At 37.3% G+C, this 20640-nt stretch overlaps 1 protein-coding gene across 1 annotated transcript in view; it reads left to right on the top strand.

Annotated features, from left to right (window-relative positions):
* The window catches only part of LOC150076731 (centrosomal protein of 95 kDa-like), a 215367-nt gene that overhangs the window by 56245 nt on the left and 138482 nt on the right, over positions 1 to 20640 (top strand). Inside the window, exon 4 of the mRNA XM_090386630.1 lies at positions 10992 to 11201. Coding sequence (XP_090242756.1) covers positions 10992 to 11201 — 210 coding nt within the window. The remainder of the gene's footprint in view (positions 1 to 10991; positions 11202 to 20640) is intronic.

The following is a 20640-nucleotide window of genomic DNA, read 5'->3' as shown; positions in this document are numbered from 1 at the left end:
CCGAACTATCTGGAATGGAACATGATATTGCCATGGGGGATGTCTTTGTGTGTGTGCGCGCGATGTAAGGAAATCGGGCGACAACTCAGCGTTGTTATGGGCCTATATGAGAGTTTGAAGGACAGGGTGAATGCCCTCAAAAGATCTAAATTGAGGGGCCCATCAGGCTCTCAGCTGCCCACATCAACGCCAGAGCTTGCACTTGGTCATCACGCAACACAGCGGCAACCCCCAAGGCAGAATGCGCTGGTCCCACAGGAACTAGTAGTTGTTGGTGACTCTATTATCAGGGAAATGGGAAACATGCTTTGTAAAAAGGATAGGTGGAACAGGACCAGGGTATGTCTGCCAGGGGCAAAGGTTGATGACGTTGTAGAGCAGATATCATCTTTTAAGGGCACAAAAGGTGATATAGTTGTACACGTTGGCACTAATGATATCAAGAGTAGGAGAGCGGCAGAATTACTTAACAAGAACAGGTCACTGATGAAAAAAAGCCATGAATTAGGGTTGAATTTGAAAGTGTCTGCAATTCTGCCCAGACACGATAGGAGGGAGTATATGATGAGAGCCTTGTCGATCAATTCGGCCCTGGAAAGATTGTGCAAGGCTCAAGGGATAGAATTTTTTTCAGCCTGGACTGTACTTGTTAACAGGAGAGACTGCTTCTACAGGGATGGGATACACTTAAATACAAAGGGTGCAAGAATATTTGCTGATGCTATCGAGGCAGTGTTGGGTGGGTCAGAAAACTGATAGCTTGGGGGGGATACAAGGACTAATAGTTTAACAGTAGCCGTAGGCAGAGGTGAAGGTGATTCTTGCACAACTTCTATTAGAATAAGTAGCGACCTGGAGCGAGGAGTGTTGGAGGTTTCAGGGATGGGTGGCAGTCATCGTGAAACAGGTGGGTATATGGGATATGTTAGAGTAACTAAGAATAAGAATAGGTGCATGTATACTTGCATGTATACCAATGCTAGAAGTACAGTAAATAAATTTGATGAATTTGAAGTGTTGGTCAAGACATCAAAGGCGGATATTGTTGGGATATCAGAGACATGGTGTCACACAGATATAAGGAATGCCGAACTGGAATTTGGGGAGTACAATGTGTACAGAAAGGATAGACAGGATAGGAAGGGAGGAGATGTTATGCTGTTAATTAAGAAAAACATAAAATCAAAGGAAGTGCATCCAGTTGATACAGATGAACAGTGCACTGTTGAGTCAGTTTGGTGTGACATAAGCACTGCGAAAGCAAAAATAAGAGTAGGAGTGTGCTATAGGCCTAATGACTCGAATGAGTACAATGAATAATTGTACAGAGAAATAGAGTGGGCTAGTAAATCGGAATGTCTAGTAATGGGGGATTTTAACTTCCCAGATATTGACCGGAACTTGTGGGTTGGGCACTCATACACTAGTCAGACTTTTGGGGATTTATTGGATGATTTGTTTTCTGCAGCAGCATGTTCGAGAGGCAACCAGAGAAAGTGATACTCATGATCTGGTTATCAGCAGTGATCATTCATGTATTAGGAATTTGCAGATAAAAGAACCACTAGGTGGCAGTGATCACAGTGTACTGACGTGGGATTTACTTAAAGATTTAATTACCATCAGGGGTAAAGGAAAGGGTTTTTGCTTCCGTAAAGGCGAGTACAGTGGTCTCCGACAGTTTTTAAATTCTGTACAGTGGTATCAACTGACGATGTTACCAACAGTAAATTCTAAGTGGGAAGCATTCAAGGAATTAATCGTGGAAGCTACTAAAAGTTTCATACCTATTAAGAAATATTGTTCAAGGTTTAGGCCTAAATGGTTGTCAAATGAAGTAATGAGACTCGTAACAGAGAAGAAAAATGCTTGGGATGCATATAAATTATCAAGCGACTCAGAAGCCTATGGCAGATATAAGTTAATCTGTAATCAGGTCACAAAGGAGGCAGGCAAAGGCAGATTACGAGAAATCCTTGGCAAAAGATGCTAAGAAAAACAGCAAGGATTTCTTTACTTATATAAACTCTAAAAGGAAGGGGATGAATCTGATTGGTCCACTTGACATTGATGGTTCGACTGTTGATGATCCTGCTCAGATAGCAAACAAACTGAATGAGTATTTTGCATCTACATTCACACGTGAGGAACTATTAAGGTTTGAAAATGGCAGAAGGTTATCAAATTGTAGCAGGATACTTAAATTTTGTAATAACTGAGAGCAAAGTGGAAGAGAAACTGTTGAAGATAAACATAAGAAAAGCACCTAGGGTGGATGGGATCTATCCAGTTATATTAACGGAGGCGGCAAAGCAACTAAGCAAACCTTTAACCATAATTATGAGAGCATCCTTGGACTCAGGGGAGGTTCCCACGGACTGGAGATGTGCAAATGTATCCCCAATTCACAAAGGGGGATCGAAGGGTGACACGAGTAATTACAGACCAGTTAGTTTAACTTCTGTTCCAGATAAAATAATGGAGTCGCTGGTTAAAGATGCATTGCAGGATCACCTAGACAAGACTGCAGCAATAATTCAGACACAGCATGGGTTGTTAAGGGAAAGTCTTGTCTGACAAATTTGATAGGATATTATGATGTGGTTACAAAGGAACTGGATGCAAAAAATAATTTTGATATCATATATTTGGATTTCAGGAAAGCTTTTGACACTGTTGCGCATGGAAGACTATTGTACAAATTGGAGCAGAATGGTATTAAGGGTAAGTTGCTACAATGGATAAAAGGATGGTTAAGTGCGAGAAGACAGAGGGTGGTAATCAATGGGTGCTGCTCTTCTTGGACTAATGTTATTAGTGGAGTCCCACAGGGTTCGGTGTTAGGTCCACTGTTGTTTTGTATATTTATCAATGATATTGATGAAGGTATATCAGGCTTAATGTCGAAGTTTGCAGATGATACAAAGGTTGGAGGGTTGTTAATGACAGTAATGGCAGTGTGCTACTGCAACAGGATCTAGATAATTTGGGCAGATGGGCTAAAAAGTGGCAACTGAAGTTTAACCTTGACAAATGCAAAGTACTGCATATGGGTAGAAGTAACCCCAGAGAAACGTACCAACTGTGTGGTACTACACTTAAGATGGTAGAAAACGAAAAAGACCTGGGGGTAATTGTGCAGGTAGATATGAAGTTTTCTGAGCAATGCAGACAGGCTGCCAAGGCAGGTCATGGGGTTTTGTTAATGATATATAGGAATTTTGCTAGCAGGGAAAAGGAGGTGATTATTATCCCTCTGTATAAGGCAATGGTCAGGCCCCGCCTTGAGTACTGCGTACAGGTCTGGAGGCCTCATTTTAGGAAAGATGTAGATTTATTCGAGCGTGTACAGAGAAGGGCAACAAGATTGGTGAGGGGAATGAAGGGATCCTCTTATCAATAGAGGCTTAAGTTCTGCAAATTGCAGTGGCTGGAGACTAGGCACCTGCGCGGTGATCTGATTGAGGTGTATAAGGCCTTGAATGGGTTTAGCCCGCTGAATTCTGATGGGATCCTTCCACTTGTTCAGATTATGAACCTAAGGGGACATAAATTCAAATTAAGAAAGGACAGATGTAGAATAGATGTGCGGAAATTTGCCTTTAACCACCGGGTGGTTAATTGCTGGAACAAACTTCCATCTGTCGTTGTGGAAATTGATAGGTTGAATAAATTTAAGGAGGAACTGGACAGGCATTTGGAGGGAATGGTGTGATTTTTTTTTTTTTTTTGGCTGATGCTGCATAAGCTCATACATTTGCTTTCTTGCATCACATGCCACTACTACTACAACTGACCGTTCATCATTTATTAGTGGAATATCTCCAATTTAAAAATATTCCCTCACACACCTTTACATCACTTACTAGTGCACAGTAATCAGTAATGTTAGCATTAGTAGAGGCATTGATGCAAGAAATCAAGCTTATATAGCATCAGCAAAAAAAAAAACGCCTCCCGTTTCACCCATCCATTACCTCCAAACATTTGTCTAGTTCACCCTTGAATTTATTTAAGCTGGCAACTCCCACAACGACAGATGGGAGTTTGTTCCATCAACCACCAGCTGGCCAAAGGCAAATTTCCACCCATCTGTTTTACAACTGTCTTTCCTCAATTTGAATTTATATCCCCTCAGGTGATTAATCTAAGCAAGAGGAAGAATCCCATCAGCATTGAGCTTGCCAAACCATTCAAGCCCTTACATACTTCAGTCATATCACCTTGCAGGTGCCTTGTCTCCAGACACTGCACTTTGAAGAACTTAAGCCTATCTTGGTAACAGCAACCTTTTGTTACACTCACTGATCGCATTGCCCTTCTCTGTATTCGTTCTAGTAGCTCAACATGTTTCCTAAAATGAGACCTCCAGACCTGTATACAGTATTCTAGGTGTGGTCTGACCACTGCCTTATACAAGGGGATAATCACCTCCTTGCTATCAAAATTCCTATATATCATTGACAACAGTGTCCATTGATTACCACTGTTTTCCACTCAATCATACTTTTATCCATTGTAGCAACTTGCCCTTAATGCTATACTGCTCCAACTTGTACAGTAGTCTTCCATGAGCAACAGTATCAAAAGCTTTCATAAAATCCAAGTATATGATATCAAAATAATGTTTTCCATCCAATTCCATTGTGACCAAATCATAGTATCCAGTCAAACTGGTCAGTCTCCCCTTAACAAACCCTTGCTGTGTCTGAACTAAGTGCAGTCTTGTCTAGACGATTCTGTTTCCTTATGTTTAACTTCAGAGTATTCTTCTCCACTTTGCTCTTAGTTGATACAAAATAATTTTTTTTTTTTTAATGTAAACCCCAAACACAAGAGGTATTAGAACCTATAGTACTTAGTACCGTGCTTGTGTTGGAAGTTGAGAAGACAAAAGAAGATATTTGTTGACATTGTACTTGAGCTTCTGTAGACTCTAATTTTCAGGAAATACATATGAAGGAAGGAATGAATAAACAAGGAAGATGGAAAGTTGGTTCTGTGAGTTTGAAGTTGGACAGTAAATGGATTTTGACTGGTGGTGGCACGTGTTCGGACTGTTTTGAAAGAGAGAGCGGAAATTATAGAAGCCAATTCAGAAGAACAATGCCCATGAAAATATCTGTACAAGAGGCATGCAGCAGAAACAGTATATCTATGAGACAGCGAGTGGAGAGACTCTTTTAGAGATGAATCATTAATTAACCTAACTGCCCTCTTCTGAACAGAATCAAGAAGCCTGAGAGAGATTTTGGGGGCACCACCCCAGATGTGGGAACAATATTCCATGGTATGACGGATTTGCGATTTGTACAGAGTGAACAGCTATTTGGAAGAAAAGTAATGCCAAGAGCGAAAGAGAAAACCAAGTTTTTTAGATGCAGAGGAAGCAATATTTCTAATTTATTTGTCTCAAGGGAGATTAGAAGTCAGGGTAATCCCCAAAAGAGATATATCATTTCGCCTAGAAATCGGAGTGTCACCAAAGATAAGCATAGGAGCAGAAGAATCCTTTTTGCGAGATATAAGACAAGACTGAGTTTTAGAAGGATTGAAATAAACTAAGTTGTCTTTGCCCCACTGGAGTATTACCTGGAGATTGACATTTAAGAAATTGGTAGCAGATTTTCGAGAAGTTGAAGCTGATTGAGCAGAGCAATGTTTCTCAAAATGGAAAATGGAATGCAATATGCTATCATCAGCATTATATTCCATTGACGGGAAATCCTATGGATAGGATTTCCCGTCAATGGAAGAAGGTCATTAATATACAAGAGGAAAAGAGTGGGGAAAAGAACTGAACCTTGGGGGACACCAGCATTAGTGGAGAAGTTAGAAGACAGAGAGCCATCTACCATCACCCTCAGTGAGTGATCAGAGAGAAAACTAGATAACCAATTACAAACAGTTGGCAAACCATAAGATGGAAGCTTGTTTAAAAGACCTTTATGCCAAACATGATCGAAAGCCTTTGAGATGTCAAGAGGAACTGCTTGTGTTTCACTGAACTTTTCCATTGAATTAGTCCATAAATGGGTAACATACGCCAGAATATCACCAGTGGATCAACACTGACGGAATCTATACTGGCTATCATTGATCAGACAGAAGGTTTCTAGGTAGTTTAAGAGTTGGTGGTTGATTGATTTCTCCATTACTTTAGAAAGAGCAGAAGTAATTGCAATGGGACAATAATTGGAATGGAGGGATTTGTCACCCTTTTTAGGAACTAGCTGGATATTAGCAAATTTCAAAGCAGAAGGAAAAACACCTTTGAAATAAGAAAGCAGAAAAAGGAGGCAAAGAACAGAAGTAAGTTCAGGAGCACAGGTTTTGGGAACAAGTGGAGAAATGCCTTCTGGACCTGGAGCTTTCTTAGCATCAGGAATCGTCAAAATCCTTTTGACAGAAGACCACAGGAGGCACTGAATGGAGCATGTTGGGAATGGTGGGAGGTGTTTTACCAAGATCTTTAATACACGAGTTGAAAGAAAAATGGGATGCTAGCAGGTCAGCTTTATCCTTGGCTGAAGTGATAACAGAACCATCTGGTTTTGACAGAGGTGGGAGCAGAGATTGCAAAAGTTGTGGCCAATAGCTTTGGCAAGAGACCAGAATGCTTGGCTACCATTAGGGCAAGAAGCAAGTTTTCTACTCTTACCCTGTTCAAACTCTAGTTTGGACTGATTAATAACTGCTTTACAATTGTTGCGAGCTTTGCTGTAGGCAGAAAATGAAACTGAAGAATTAGAAACAGGCCAGTTAAGATATGTAACGTTCTTCTCTTGAACAGCATTTATTGGAAAACCAAGGTTTAAATAAAGGACGAGATTTTAAAGTGGAGTGTGGGATAAAGGATTCCATTCCTGCAAGAATAATTTCACTGACACGATCTGAGCAAACGTTGACATCAGAAGTTTTGAAACAGTAATCCGACCAAGTAAAAGAAGAAAAGAAATCTCGCGGGTTATCCCATTTTGCATTCTTGTAATGCTAAACAATACGAGGTTGGGAATAGCCATGAGATAAAGGCTCCATTGGAGAAGAGACATCACCAAGTTGTGATCTGAGGTGCCTAAAGGATCTCTCACTTCGACCGTGCACTTAGAAGGGTTGTTTGTGAGAAAAAGATAGTGTGTTGGCTGTATGGGTAGGATTGTCCAGTATTCTTGTAGGTAAATGAACAATCTGTGCAAGGTCATTAGTAATTGCAAAAGCCTTAGCATCTTGACCAGATGGATCGGTGTGACTAGAAAATGGAAGCCAGCTGGAGTTGTGGACATTACCTCACTGTTAGGAAAGTTGGACTGGAAAAAGTCAAGTTGCAAAATGAGGAAATCGAAGTGCTCCAAGTGATTAGTGGAGTTTGGAGAACGGTAGAGACAACAGATAAATTTGACACAATAGAGGTAGAGAGATTTTAAACCAGAGAAGATCGAAAAGAGGAGATTACAAATTACCAAGTCTCTGACAGGGAATATCGGAATGGCCATATGCACAAGTACCACCTTTGAGGCAAAAGGAATCGTACAGTAATAATTTGGGCAACTGAAATGAGCAGTAGTTGAATCAACCGGTAACTGAGATTCTGTCAGAAAAAGTACATGGGGTTTGGCAGACTGCAAGTGGAAATGGACATCATTGAGATTAGAATTGGGACCACATATATTTGTGAAATGAATTAGGAAGTGTTTATGAGGTTTAGATCTTTTCACAGATAAGCTTACTCTATTAGTTTTACAATTCATGGTGTATTCAAAAATATAAAATCATTTAACTCCCTGTTAGAGTTTGATAAGCTGTGGCCTCCACTTCCCTACAGAATTACTCAAGTGCAAATGCAAATACTCATTCAGTTGGTCAGCTATCTGAGCAGAATCCTCAGCAATTGAACCATCGATATCAAGTGGACCAATCTGTTTCATTCCTTTTCTTCTGGAGCTTACGCGAGTAAAGAAGGCTTTACTGTTTTTCTTTGCATCCTTTGCCAAAGATTTCTCGTAATCTGCCTTTGCTTGCCTAATGTCCTTTGTCCCTTGATTACAGACTATCTTATATCTACCATAGGCATCTGTGTCTCCTGATAATTTGTGTCCCATGCATTTTTCTTCTCTGCCACAGCTCTCATTAGTTCATCTGATATCTATTTAGGCCTAAACCTTGAACAATATTTCTTAGTTTGTATGAAAAGCCTAGTAGCTTCCAAGATTAATTCCTTGAATGCTTCCTATTTAGAATTGCTGTTGGTAATATCGTTAGTTAGTTCCACTGTATAGATAAAAAAACATCTGAGACCACTGTAGTCATCTTTACGAAAGCAAAAACCCTTCCCTTTCCCCCCTGATGGTAGTTACATCTTTCAGTAAATTCCACATCAGTACACTGTGATCATTGCTACTTAGTGGTTCTTTATCTGTAAATTTTTAATGCATGAATAATCACTGCTGATTATCAGATCAAGAGTATTACTCCCTCTGGTTGCCCCTTGAACATGTTGTTGTAGAAAACAGTCATCCAATAAATCCAAAAAAGTCTTGCCAATGTGTAAGTGATCAATCCACAATTCCAGTCTATATCTTGAAAGTTAAAATCCCCATTATAAGACAATCTGATTTACTAGCTTGCTCTATTTCTTTGCACAGTTGTTTGTTGTACTCATCAGAGTCATTAGGCCTATAATACACTTCTACTGTCAAGTAGGAGTGTGTTATCGCTAGTGCTTACGTCACACCAAACTGACTTAACACCGTGCTGTGCATCCATGTCAACTGAATGCACTTCCTTAGATTTTATGTCTTTCTTAACTAACAGTATCACTCCTCCTCCCCTTGTAGCCTGTGTATCCTTTCTGAACACATTGTACTCTCCAAATTCTAATTCTGCATTTGTTATCTCTATGTGGCACCATGTCTCTGATATCCCAACGTCAGCCTTTGATGTCTTTGCCAACACATCTGAAATTCATCAAAATTATTTACTATACTCATAGCATCTGTGTACATGCACCTGTTCTTACTCTTAATTGCCCTAACACAAACCATGTATTTACTTGTTCTGTGATGACTTGCAGCAGTCCTTGAAAACCTCAGTACCTCACTTTCCAGGCTGCTGCTCGTTCCAGTAGAAGCAGTACAAGAATCACTTTCACCTCTGCCTGTGGCTACTGAGTCCCCCCACAAGCTAGCAGTTTTCCAACCCACCTAACACTGCCTCGATAGCATCAGCTAATATATTTAAGTGTATCCCATTCCTGTAGAAACAATCTCTCCTGTTAACAAGCATAGACCATGCTGAAAATAATTCTACCCCATGTGCCTTGTACAATCTCTCCAGGACCAAATTGATTTACAAGGCTCTCATTATATACATCTTCCCATCGTGTCTGGGTAGAATTGCAAATACTTTCCGATTTAACCCTAACTCACGACTTTTTTCAACTTTGTCCCGTACATGTTAATGCAGATTCTTGGAGATGACCCTAATATGAAAGAACTGTTTATCTTCATAAATCATATTGTAATATATCATAAAATATAGTTAATATTTCATATCCACCATTTATATTAGAAAGACACAATATGGGCCTAACAGCCTATGTGCCGTTAAACTCAACCACCACCACCACCACTACAACAACAAGCAGTGGTTAATTAGTCATGAGTCTCCGTACTCCATAGAGCAGGGATTCTTAAATCAGTTTATAATGAAGTAACTGAAATTACTCCCTACACAAGCATATTTTTGCATTTGCTGTGTGATGAATTGAAGCATGCTAAGTCAATAGCTTACCTTAACATGTTGTGCACTACCTGGTTTGTGCTTGAGTGTTTAGGATTGCTTGGTTGAGTGGTTTCAATCAGCTTAAACATAATTTACATTATGTTTAAGCTGATCCAGAGATGTGGGGTCTCTTCTTTAGTTCTATGTTGATAACACTAATTTCCGATTCCATAACACAAGAGAACGGAACACGTGGGAATGAAACACGTGATGAGTACTGTGAACCTGCTGGTATTTAAAGATGCACTGCAGAACAAAGAAAATACCACTGAAGAAGAAGGCAGGAGCCTTCGAAAGCTATGGTTTTATCGCTTTTAATTTAGTATATTTTAATGTATTTTATTGTTCTTAACCCAGTATATTTTAATGTATATTTTATATATTTTAGTTGTAAAGTTAATTTATCATTATAAATACATATTTATTATAAATAAATAGTTATCAAGATTCCAGTTTTCGTTGTGTTTTATTTCTACATAAGGTTGGTGAAAAACATTTAAAACTACAATATAGATAACAATAACTGTTTAATAGGTTATGCTATTAAAAAGCGGATAAACTCTAGTTGCATATATACAGAAACATAGGGGTGATTAGTGTACTAGTTCGCTTAAATGTAAATCACTGTTAGAGAATTGAAGTTTCCAAGCCAAGTGGGGTGGCCATTTCTCAACGTATCCTACACCTCTTGAGTGCCCACCCCAAAGCTTGAATCTGTCAGTATGTGACAATGCTTTATATGGTTCATCAAACAGAGAATGCCACAGAGAACCTTATAATTCAATGATACTATATGAGATGCACTTTGCACTATAACTGTGATGGTGCTCCATCATGTTTCACGTTGCATATGGAGACATATAATCTTTTGCAAAAACTGTCTTTTGTTTCTTGATTAGTAGTCATTCCTACATCTCTGAATTATTACTTTTTCTGCAAACAACCATTTTTTTTTTTTTTTTTTTTGAGACTTTGCACACTTACATTTTCTAATTTATTTCATTCATTTATTTTTGAATAACCTGTGTAAACATTGACTCCTAGCCATTCAGATACATAGAATTCTAAACTTCTAATGGACTGAACTGAAGTATATCAGCAAGAAGTATAAGTAAATGAAGAAATGGTGTTTTATGGGAAAAAAGTGCATTTTCATAATTGCACTTTTTTTCCATATTAAAACGTTCTTTCTGTGTTTTTTTAATTGATAGATTTAATCGAAAATCCTAAAAATGCAGAAGAAGAAGCCCACAATATCCAAGCAGTAATTGATACTCTGTCTCTGGACATAATAAATATCTCTTTGTCACACATCACTGGAGAAGATGTTATTACTGGGAATGTACAGGCGGTCCACAATCTTTTGGAAGTAATGGAAGGTTACTTTCTTTACATTTATATTTCACAAGCTATGGAGAATGGTAAGTTTTGTTTTAACTGAAATTAAAATTCCTGCCAAACATCATTACCTGTTTATTCTTTGACCAGTTAAAAATTAAAATTTGCATACAAAATATTGTGCTTCTACTGTGTGTGTGTGTGTCAGTGTATTCAGAAATGGTGTTTTATTGCTAATGTGAAGTGGATTGGATAAGAGGATTGAACTCTTTGGTTGTGTGGTTCTTAGTTACATTTACTTTAAATAGACACTGTAACATACTCTGTTGTCATGCTAGCAGTTCCCTTCTGGAACAAAATGATTAGTACAAAAAATGTTCAGTATCATCATACTCTTAATAATAAAACAATTGAACTAATAAAAAATATATAATATTCTTTCCCATTATTTTAAAAATCAATAAAAAAAATAAGAAATGAATTTAAAAAACAAACTAACAAGCTATTATCTATGGTTGATCTGTTGTGGGTTTTGGTTGTTTGGCTTCTTCAAATCAAAAAACTCTAAATAATGTTTTATAGTAGCCAGGTGGGCAGGAGCAGCAGTACATAGCACACGCTTCTTGATTAGACCAGGGTTCGAGCCCGTGACCACCAAATACGGAGGATGCGGAAAGGTCAGGGAATTGACCACCGCATATCCCGGAGCGATATGGCCTTAGTTGCTAATGCTCCTAAAAACCAAATAACAAACAAACAGAAAAAACCCCACTGTCATAAATGCTCACATGAAAAATACTCACACGATATTTTTCATGTGAGCCTATCACAAGCTATTATGAAAGAAGAAAGAATTAATGTACAGTGGTTCTTTGTTGGGGAACTGAATGGTGCATAAGGAAGCTTGAGATATAACAGATCATATTAAATTGAGCTTGGCATTTTAACAATTTCTCATAGCAGTGCTGAATGTAAGAAGATTTTTAGCCATGGAAGAAACAGAGTTCAGATCTTTTCTTTCCAGTAAAGATTTGGAAATGCTGTTGACAGCAGAGTCTAGATAGCAGGCCCATTGTTATAAACAAACTTTTTAACTCAGCATTTCTGAAGATAGCAAAGTCTGCAATAGTACCTTTCTTGACTGTTCATTTAAAATTAATTGTTGATTTAATGCAAACACTGGTTATAAACATTTGTTATCTAATGGACAATCCAAACAGAAATGGTGACCAGTATTATGGTTAAATTTTAGTATAAAATGCATCTGTTATCAATGAAATTTAATTTTGAAGGTAGTGGCTTAAAAAAAGCTTTTCAATAAATCTCCTGCATTCCTCTTTTTTTTTTTTAATGGAGAACCTCCTTTTTCTGCTTCTGGTTTCTTTAGCATTAGCATTAGTAGAGGCATTTGATGCAAGAAAGCAAGCTTATGCAGCATCAGCCAAAAAAAAAAAAAAAAAAAAACCCACTTCCACTTCACCCCTCTGTTCGTTCAAAATACCTGTCCAGCTGAGCCTTAAACTTATTTAGGCTATCAACCTCCACCACAAGGGATGGCAGTCTGTTCCACCAACCAACCACCCACTGGCTAAAGGCAAATTTCCGCATGTCTATCCTACATCTGTCTTTCCTCAATTTGAATTTATGCCCTCTCAGGTGATTTTTCTGAGCTAGAGGAAGAATCCCATCAGCATTGAGCATGCTTAAACCATTCAAGGCTTTATACACCTCTATCAGATCACCTCGCTGGTGCCTAGTCTCCAGACACTGTAATTTGCAAAACTTAAGCCTTTCTTCGTAAGAGCACCCCTTTGTTCCATTCACTAATCTTGTTGCCCTTCTCTGTACTCGTTCCAGCAGCTCCACATCCTTCTTGAAATGAGGCCTCCAGACCTGTATACAGTACTCTAGGTGTGGCCTGACCATTGCCTTATACAAGGGAATAATCACCTCCTTATCCCTGCTGGAAAAATTCCTGTATATCATTGACAATACTCCATGAGCTACTCTTGCAGCCCGTCTGCACTGCTCAGAGAACTTCATATCTGCCTGCACAATCGCCCCCAAGTCCCTTTCATTCTCCACCACTGTCAGTGCAGCACCACAGAGTTGATACGTTGCTCTGGGGTTGCTGTTTCCCATGTGTAGTACTTTACATTTGTCAATGTTAAACTTCATTTGCCACCTCTCAGCCCATCTGCTCAACCTTTCCAGATCCTGTTGCAGCAGCATAGTGTCAGTAGTGTCCTTGACAACCCTGCCAACCTTTGTATCATCTGCAAACTTGGACATTAAGCTTGATATACCATCATCAATATCATTTATAAATACAGAAAACAATAATGGACCCAACACTGAGCCCTGAGGGACTCCACTAATAACATTAGTCCACGATGAGCAGTGTCCATTGATTACCACTCTCTGTCTTCTCCCCCTCAACCACCCCTTTATCCATAGCAGCAATTTGCCTCCAATGTCACACTGCTCCAATTTGTGTAGCAGTCTTCCATGTGCAACAGTATCAAAAGCCTTTCTAAGATCCAAGTATATAATATCAAAGTTATTCCCTGCATCCAGTTCTTTTGTGACTGCATCATAGTATTCAATCAAGTTGGTCAGGCAAGACTTCCCCTTAACAAAACCATGCTGTGTCTGAGCTATAACTGAAGTCTTGTCTAAATGATCCTGCAGTGCTTCTTTAACCAGTGCCTCCATTAATTTTCCTGGAACAGAAGTTAAGCTCACAGGTCTATAATTACTTGTGTCAGCCTTTGATCCTCCTTTGTGAATTGGGGTCACATTTGCACATTTCCAGTCTATGGGTACCTCCCCTGAGTCCAAGGAAGCTCTCATAATTATGGCTAAGGGTTTGCTTACTTCCTTTGTTGCCTCCTTTAATATAACTGGATAGATCCCATCCACCCTGGGTGCCTTTCTTGTGTTTATCTTCAACAGTTTCTCCTCCACTTTACTCCCAGTTATTTCAAGATTCTGTAGCTGACTGCTCGAGTTGAATACACCTCTGGCATTCCCCTTGCTGAATAACTCCTCATGTGTGAATGTCGATGCAAAATATTCATTTAGTTTGTTAGCTACCTGAGCAGGATCATCAACAGTTGACCCATCAATATCAAGTGGACCAATCTGATTCATCCCCTTCCTTCTACAGTTTACATAAGTAAAGAACTCTTTGCTGTTTTTCTTTGCATCCCTTGCCAAGGATTTCTTGTAATCTGCCTTCGCCTGCCTAACCTCCTTTGTAACTTGGTTACATATCAACTTGTATCTATCATAGGCTTCTGTGTCATGTGTTAATTTGTAAGTATCCCATGCATTTTTCTTTTCTGCCATATGCTTCATTAGTTCATCTGACATCCATTTTGGCCTAAACCTTGAACAATATTTCTTAGTTGGTATGTAAAGCCTAGTAGCTTCCAAGATAAGTTCTTTGAATGCTTCCCATTTTGAGTTTGCTGTTGGTAACATCATCAGTTGGTCCCACTGTATAGAATTTAAATACTGTCTCAGTCCATTGTAGTCGCCTTTACGGAAGCAATAACCCTTCCCTTTACCCCTAATGGTAGTTACCTCTTTCAGTAACTCCCACTTCAGCACACTGTGATCACTGCCACCTAGTGGTTCATTTATCTGCAGATTCTTAATGCATGAAGAATCACTGCTGATAATCAAATCAAGAGTATTACTCCCTCTAGTTGCCTCCCGAACATGCTGATGTAGAAAACAATCATCCAATAAATCCACAAAAGCCCTGCTAGTGTGTGAGTAACCAGCCCCCAAATTCCAGTCAATATCTGGGAAATTAAAATCTCCCATTATAAGACTCTCTGATTTACTGGCCCACTCTATTTCCCTGTACAGTTCCTTATTATACTCATCAGAGTCATTAGGCTTATAGCACACTCCTACTCTCAATTTTGATCTCCCAATGCTTATGTCACACCAAACTGACTCAACACTGCACTGTCCAGCGATGTCGACTGGCTTCACTTCCTTGGTTTTTATGTGTTTCTTAACTAATAGCATAACCCCTCCCCCCTTCCTATCCTATCTATCCTTTCTGTAGACGTTGTACTCCCCAAATTGCAGTTCTGCATCCCTTATATCTGTGTGACACCACGTCTCTGATATCCCAACAATATCTGCCTTTGATGTTTTGAGCAATACCTCAAATTCATCAAATTTATTTACTAAACTCCTAGCATTGGTGTACACGCAAGTATACCTGCACCTGTTTCTATTCTTAGCTACCCTAACACAACCCATGTGTTTATTTGTACCGCAATGACTCCCAGCAGTCTCTGAAATATCCTGAATCTTGTTTTTCAGGCTTCTGCTCATTCCAATAGAAGCAGTGCAAGAATCTCTTTCACCTCTGCCAGTGGCTACTGTTAATCTATTTGTCTTTGTATCCCCCCAAGCTAGCAGTTTTCCGACCCACCTAACACTGCCTCGATAGCATCAGCAAATATTCTTGCACCCTTTCTATTTAAGTGTATCCCATCCCTGTAGAAGCAATCTCTCCTGTTAACAAGTACAGTCCAGGCTGAAAAAAATTCTACCCCTTGAGCCTTGCACAATCTTTCCAGGGCCGAATTGATTGACAAGGCTCTCTTTATAGATATTGAGCAATTCAATTACCCAATCTACAGCTTTATGAAAGTTAAACATTGGCAACTTTAACATCTTTGGGAGTTTTCTTTATTATGCATACATTCAGAGGAATTGCATTTTCCATGAGACTGACAGGCAGAATAGATGTTTCCTGAATGGTTCTTACCAGCTTGTTCTTTGTCCATTCTCCAGTTCATAGGTACTCAATCAGTTTGCATAATAATAAACCATAACCAACATCTAGTGTATCTGATACATTAGCAACACTTACTTAATACCTCGTGAGGCCACATACCTTGGCATGGGACCTGACAAGCTTTTGCCTGTAATATAGCTATACACATGGACTTGACAAGGTATTGCAGGGTGAACACCAACAGTGCCTCAAGGTACCATGGCTCATTGTTTTTTCGAATCAGATCATTCGAGAGGTTTCCACATGTCAGTTGGTGCATTTTCTTGTGTCATGTGGTGAGCATGAGTGCCTGGGATGGCCAATGACTTCCATGGCCTATATGATCTAATGTCTGGAGAATAGTCCATTATATCGGGTGATTAGCTAGCTATTGTGTTGCATTGCTGCTGTGTTACGAGACAAGATGTATGATGCTCACCATGCACATTATCGCATGTGGTGGCTGTCCCATGCGTTACCTTTGGCTGGTTGAGCTGCTCACTGTAAACTAGTGACACTACAGAACAGGAACACTTATCCATGTTGCTTTTGAACAGGAACACTTATCCGTGTTGAGCTGCTCACTGTAAACTAGTGACACTACAGAACAGGAACACTTATCCGTGTTGCTTTTGTTGAGATATTGGCACTTGTATGCTTTATCCCTATCATTAGACATTTGAAGTGAGAAAGGTCTCTCAATGCCAACCCATTCTTCTTTGCAGACACTCAAAAATTGATTGCCATGTGTGTGAACTCTTATATCAGTCGTTCCCAACTTTGAGCCTTCACCAGAACCACAGACCAATCCATTCCTACAAAGGGAGGGGGGATGTTGCTAATGCAAAGGCAATTCAGTTTATGTATTATATATATTATACATATACAAGTGTAAGATTATTATAAGATTATATTAAAGAATAAGATTAATATAAGATAATAAGATATATTATATATTTGTATACATGCAACTATTTACTGAGCCACACATCTACAATGTCTAGGGCCATTACTAGCACAGACAGGAAATCGTCCTCCCAGATAATCCGAGCAGTAACTTTATATTCTTCATTTGTATATGTTCACTTTCCTCGAATCAATTCTTTCCACACTCTGAGCTATTGGTGTACACAAGGGTAGGAGTGTGTCTATCCTAATTCCTTAGCTAATTTTGCCTCATGATAGCCAAACTGCTATACCATTGCTTGTAACCACAACACGCAATGTGTACACAAAATGAGTTTATGTAAATAATACTACTACCAAGCTGTCTTTTCAGCAAGTCACAAGATAGGCCAGTAGATATACCCAATTGTAGAAACTATATATATATATATATAATATTAAGGATAATATAAAGAACCATTAGAATAAGCAGATCAATTCAATAATAATACCATCAGGGACCTAAGAAAACGCAAAAAAAAAAAAAATAATAAAAAAATATCGCTTTTTACCGACAATCTAGATGACCTCAACTGGGGCCAACCACCCAGAATGAAGGCAAAAAACGACAAGCGGTTCTCTGTTTCTGTGATGATCAATATATGCTAAGTAATTTAAATCTAAACCAAATATAAACCAGTATAGGCCAAATGTAAATCGAATATAAATAAATCGAATGATGATAATAAAAGTTTAGAAATATTAGAATCAAAGGTAAGAAATATAAGTAAAATATAAATGTAAGCATATATTAATCATCGTTGACCCGACAGAGAACGTAATTTAATGATTAAAATAAGATAAGATTAAATATATAATACATACTACATATTGACCGTATCTAGGACATAATGTAATAGTCGTCATAATATGTGATGCCCCCTATGTGATGGATACGGTAAAAATAAATAATTAAATTAACGCATAGAGAAACATGCAGATAGTAAGAAGAAAAACTAAAGGAGTAGGAATAATAGAACCTGAACTCCACAAAGGCGAAAAATAGTGGTATAGATAAGAAATAGTTTCTCCTACGTCCTCGGATTGCCCTAATAATTTCGGAGAAATAAAAGTAAAGAGTGTAGGACAGTTTAAAGACATTACAAGATATAAGTTGTGGCTCGGGTATGCCCGGGATCGCAAACCCGTTCCTATAGTAGGACCCTGAGCTGAATTTGTATGTTATCTCCGCGTGAACTTAAGTAAATTTAAATGAATTTAACTATATATTACAAAAAAAAAAAAAAAAATGACACACTGTAATTTGCAAGCCGGTGGGTACAAGTTTTCTACGCCGTAAGACACCAAGAATGCAAAGTGTATCCTATTTACATATATACATGGCACTAAATATAACGATTATATTGAAAATTATATTAAAACAATAGGTTTAGAAAACAAATTTTTGAAATTAATTATGTTTATCGCTTTCCTGAAATGATATTTCAGGTAAGCGATAGGAAAATTATTATTGATCAACCTGCCGTACAACGCTGTTAAGCCCGCTGAACAATTTTTATTACTATTGCAATCCTTAGACATTGCGATAAAATTATATTAGCATGCACTGATTTTGATATATTAGATTTCCAATTTGTAAGGCTGACTACGTTAAAATTAAACGCATCTCTTTTATTATATATGTTTACGTCTATATTATTATTATGGAATATTTCTATATGAAGATCCAAGTAATTTGCTATAGTATCGGAACTATTAGTTTTTTCCAATACAAGTTCTACTGGATATAATTTACCGTAATCCTGGACAAAATGTGGACAATTAAAAACACATAGATCATCTACGTATCTATGTATAAGTAGGTTATCTTGGAATTCTCTTTCTGTATAATGTAGATAAAGGTTTGCGATTATGCTTGATGCGGGACTTCCCATAGGGGTGCCAGTCACTTGTAAGTATAACGATGTTCCATCATATACATAATTATTAAAGATGCATAATTTTATTAGAGAATCCCAATAGGTTAAATCAACCTTTATAGCATTTTTATTTTCTAAATATAGTTTCTGGAGGACGACTTTTAAGTTATCAAGATTAATGCTAGTAAATAGACTGTTAAAGTCAAATGTTTGTATTTGATGAATATTGTTATTTTTTAGAGCATTTATAATAGGTAAGTTATTATTTATTATAACAGTTTTATTTAAGTTATTTAATATAATTTTAAGTAACTTTTCTAATGTTTTTCCGGGAAATTTAGCATAACTATCTCTACATGATGTTATGAATCTAAAAGCAATCGGTGTTTTATGAAATTTGGGTATGCCATATATAAATGGTTATTTTAGGTTATTATACTTTAACTTTAATTTTTTATGCAATGCAATTAATTTTTTGATTATTATATTACAGGAAGATGTTATCTGTTTATATGTATGGATAGTCTGTAGTTCATTTTTTAAAATTTCTATATAATATGATTTACATATGATTGCATAATTACACGCAGCTTTGTCAACGGGAGTAATTACAAAATGTTCATGTATATCTTTGAGCTGCCTATTTATTAATTTGGTATTATATGGATTATCCTGTATGAATTTCAATTGATTATATTTGCTAGATATGATATTAAGCATTGTAAATTGCCACATGTGGTATCCTTCAACCGGTATGTTATTAGGGCAATCCAAGGACGTAGGAGAAACTATTTCTTATCTATACCACTATTTTTCGCCCTTGTGGAGTTCAGTTTCTATTATTCCTACTCCTTTAGTTTTTCTTCTTACTATCTGCATGTTTCTCTATGCGTTAATTTAATTATTTATTTTTACCGTATCCATCACATAGGGGGCATCACATAGTATTTTGACGACTATTACATTATGTCCTAGATACGGTCAATAATGTAGTATGTATTATATATTTAATCTTATCTTATTTTAATCATTAAATTACGTTCTCTGTCGGGTCAACGATGATTAATATATGCTTACATTTATATTTTACTTATATTTCTTACCTTTGATTCTAATATTTCTAAACTTTTATTATCATCATTCGATTTATTTATATTCGATTTACATTTGGCCTATACTGGTTTATATTTGGTTTAGATTTAAATTACTTAGCATATATTGATCATCACAGAAACAGAGAACCTCTTGTTGTTTTTTGCCTTCATTCTGGGTGGTTGGCCCCAGTTGAAGTCATCTAGATTGTCGGTAAAAAGTGATAATTTTTTTTTTTTTTTTTTTTTTGCGTTTTCTTAGGTCCCTGATGGTATGATTATTGGATTGATCTGTTTATTCTAATGGTTCTTTATATTATCCTTAATATTATAAACATTATGGGCGTATTGCATGATTGCTTGCAACTGCATTGACCCATAAATATTATTTACATATTAGTTACAGTTATTGTCATTTTAACTTTCTTTCTTTATTTTTTATCAATAATTATAAATATATATATATTTAATATATATATAAATATATATATATATATATATATAAATATATATGTATGTATGTATGTATATATACATACGTATGTATGTATGTATACATACATATATAAATATATATGTATGTATATATATATATATATATATATATATACACTAAATATATATAAATATATATATATATATATATATATATATATATATATATATACACACACACAGAAAAATCTCATAAATAACACACACACACACACACACACACACACACACACACACACACACACACACACAGGCATCCCTCGATTTGTGTGGGGGTTACATTCTGGGAAAACACTGTGCAGTC

This window comes from Mastigoproctus giganteus, chromosome 12 (assembly GCF_048544385.1).
Source record: "Mastigoproctus giganteus isolate SK-2022 chromosome 12, ASM4854438v1, whole genome shotgun sequence".
Lineage (NCBI taxonomy): Eukaryota > Metazoa > Arthropoda > Arachnida > Uropygi > Thelyphonidae > Mastigoproctus > Mastigoproctus giganteus.
The sequence above is the reverse complement of the archived record's forward strand: the minus strand, read 5'-3'. Positions and strand labels throughout refer to the sequence as shown.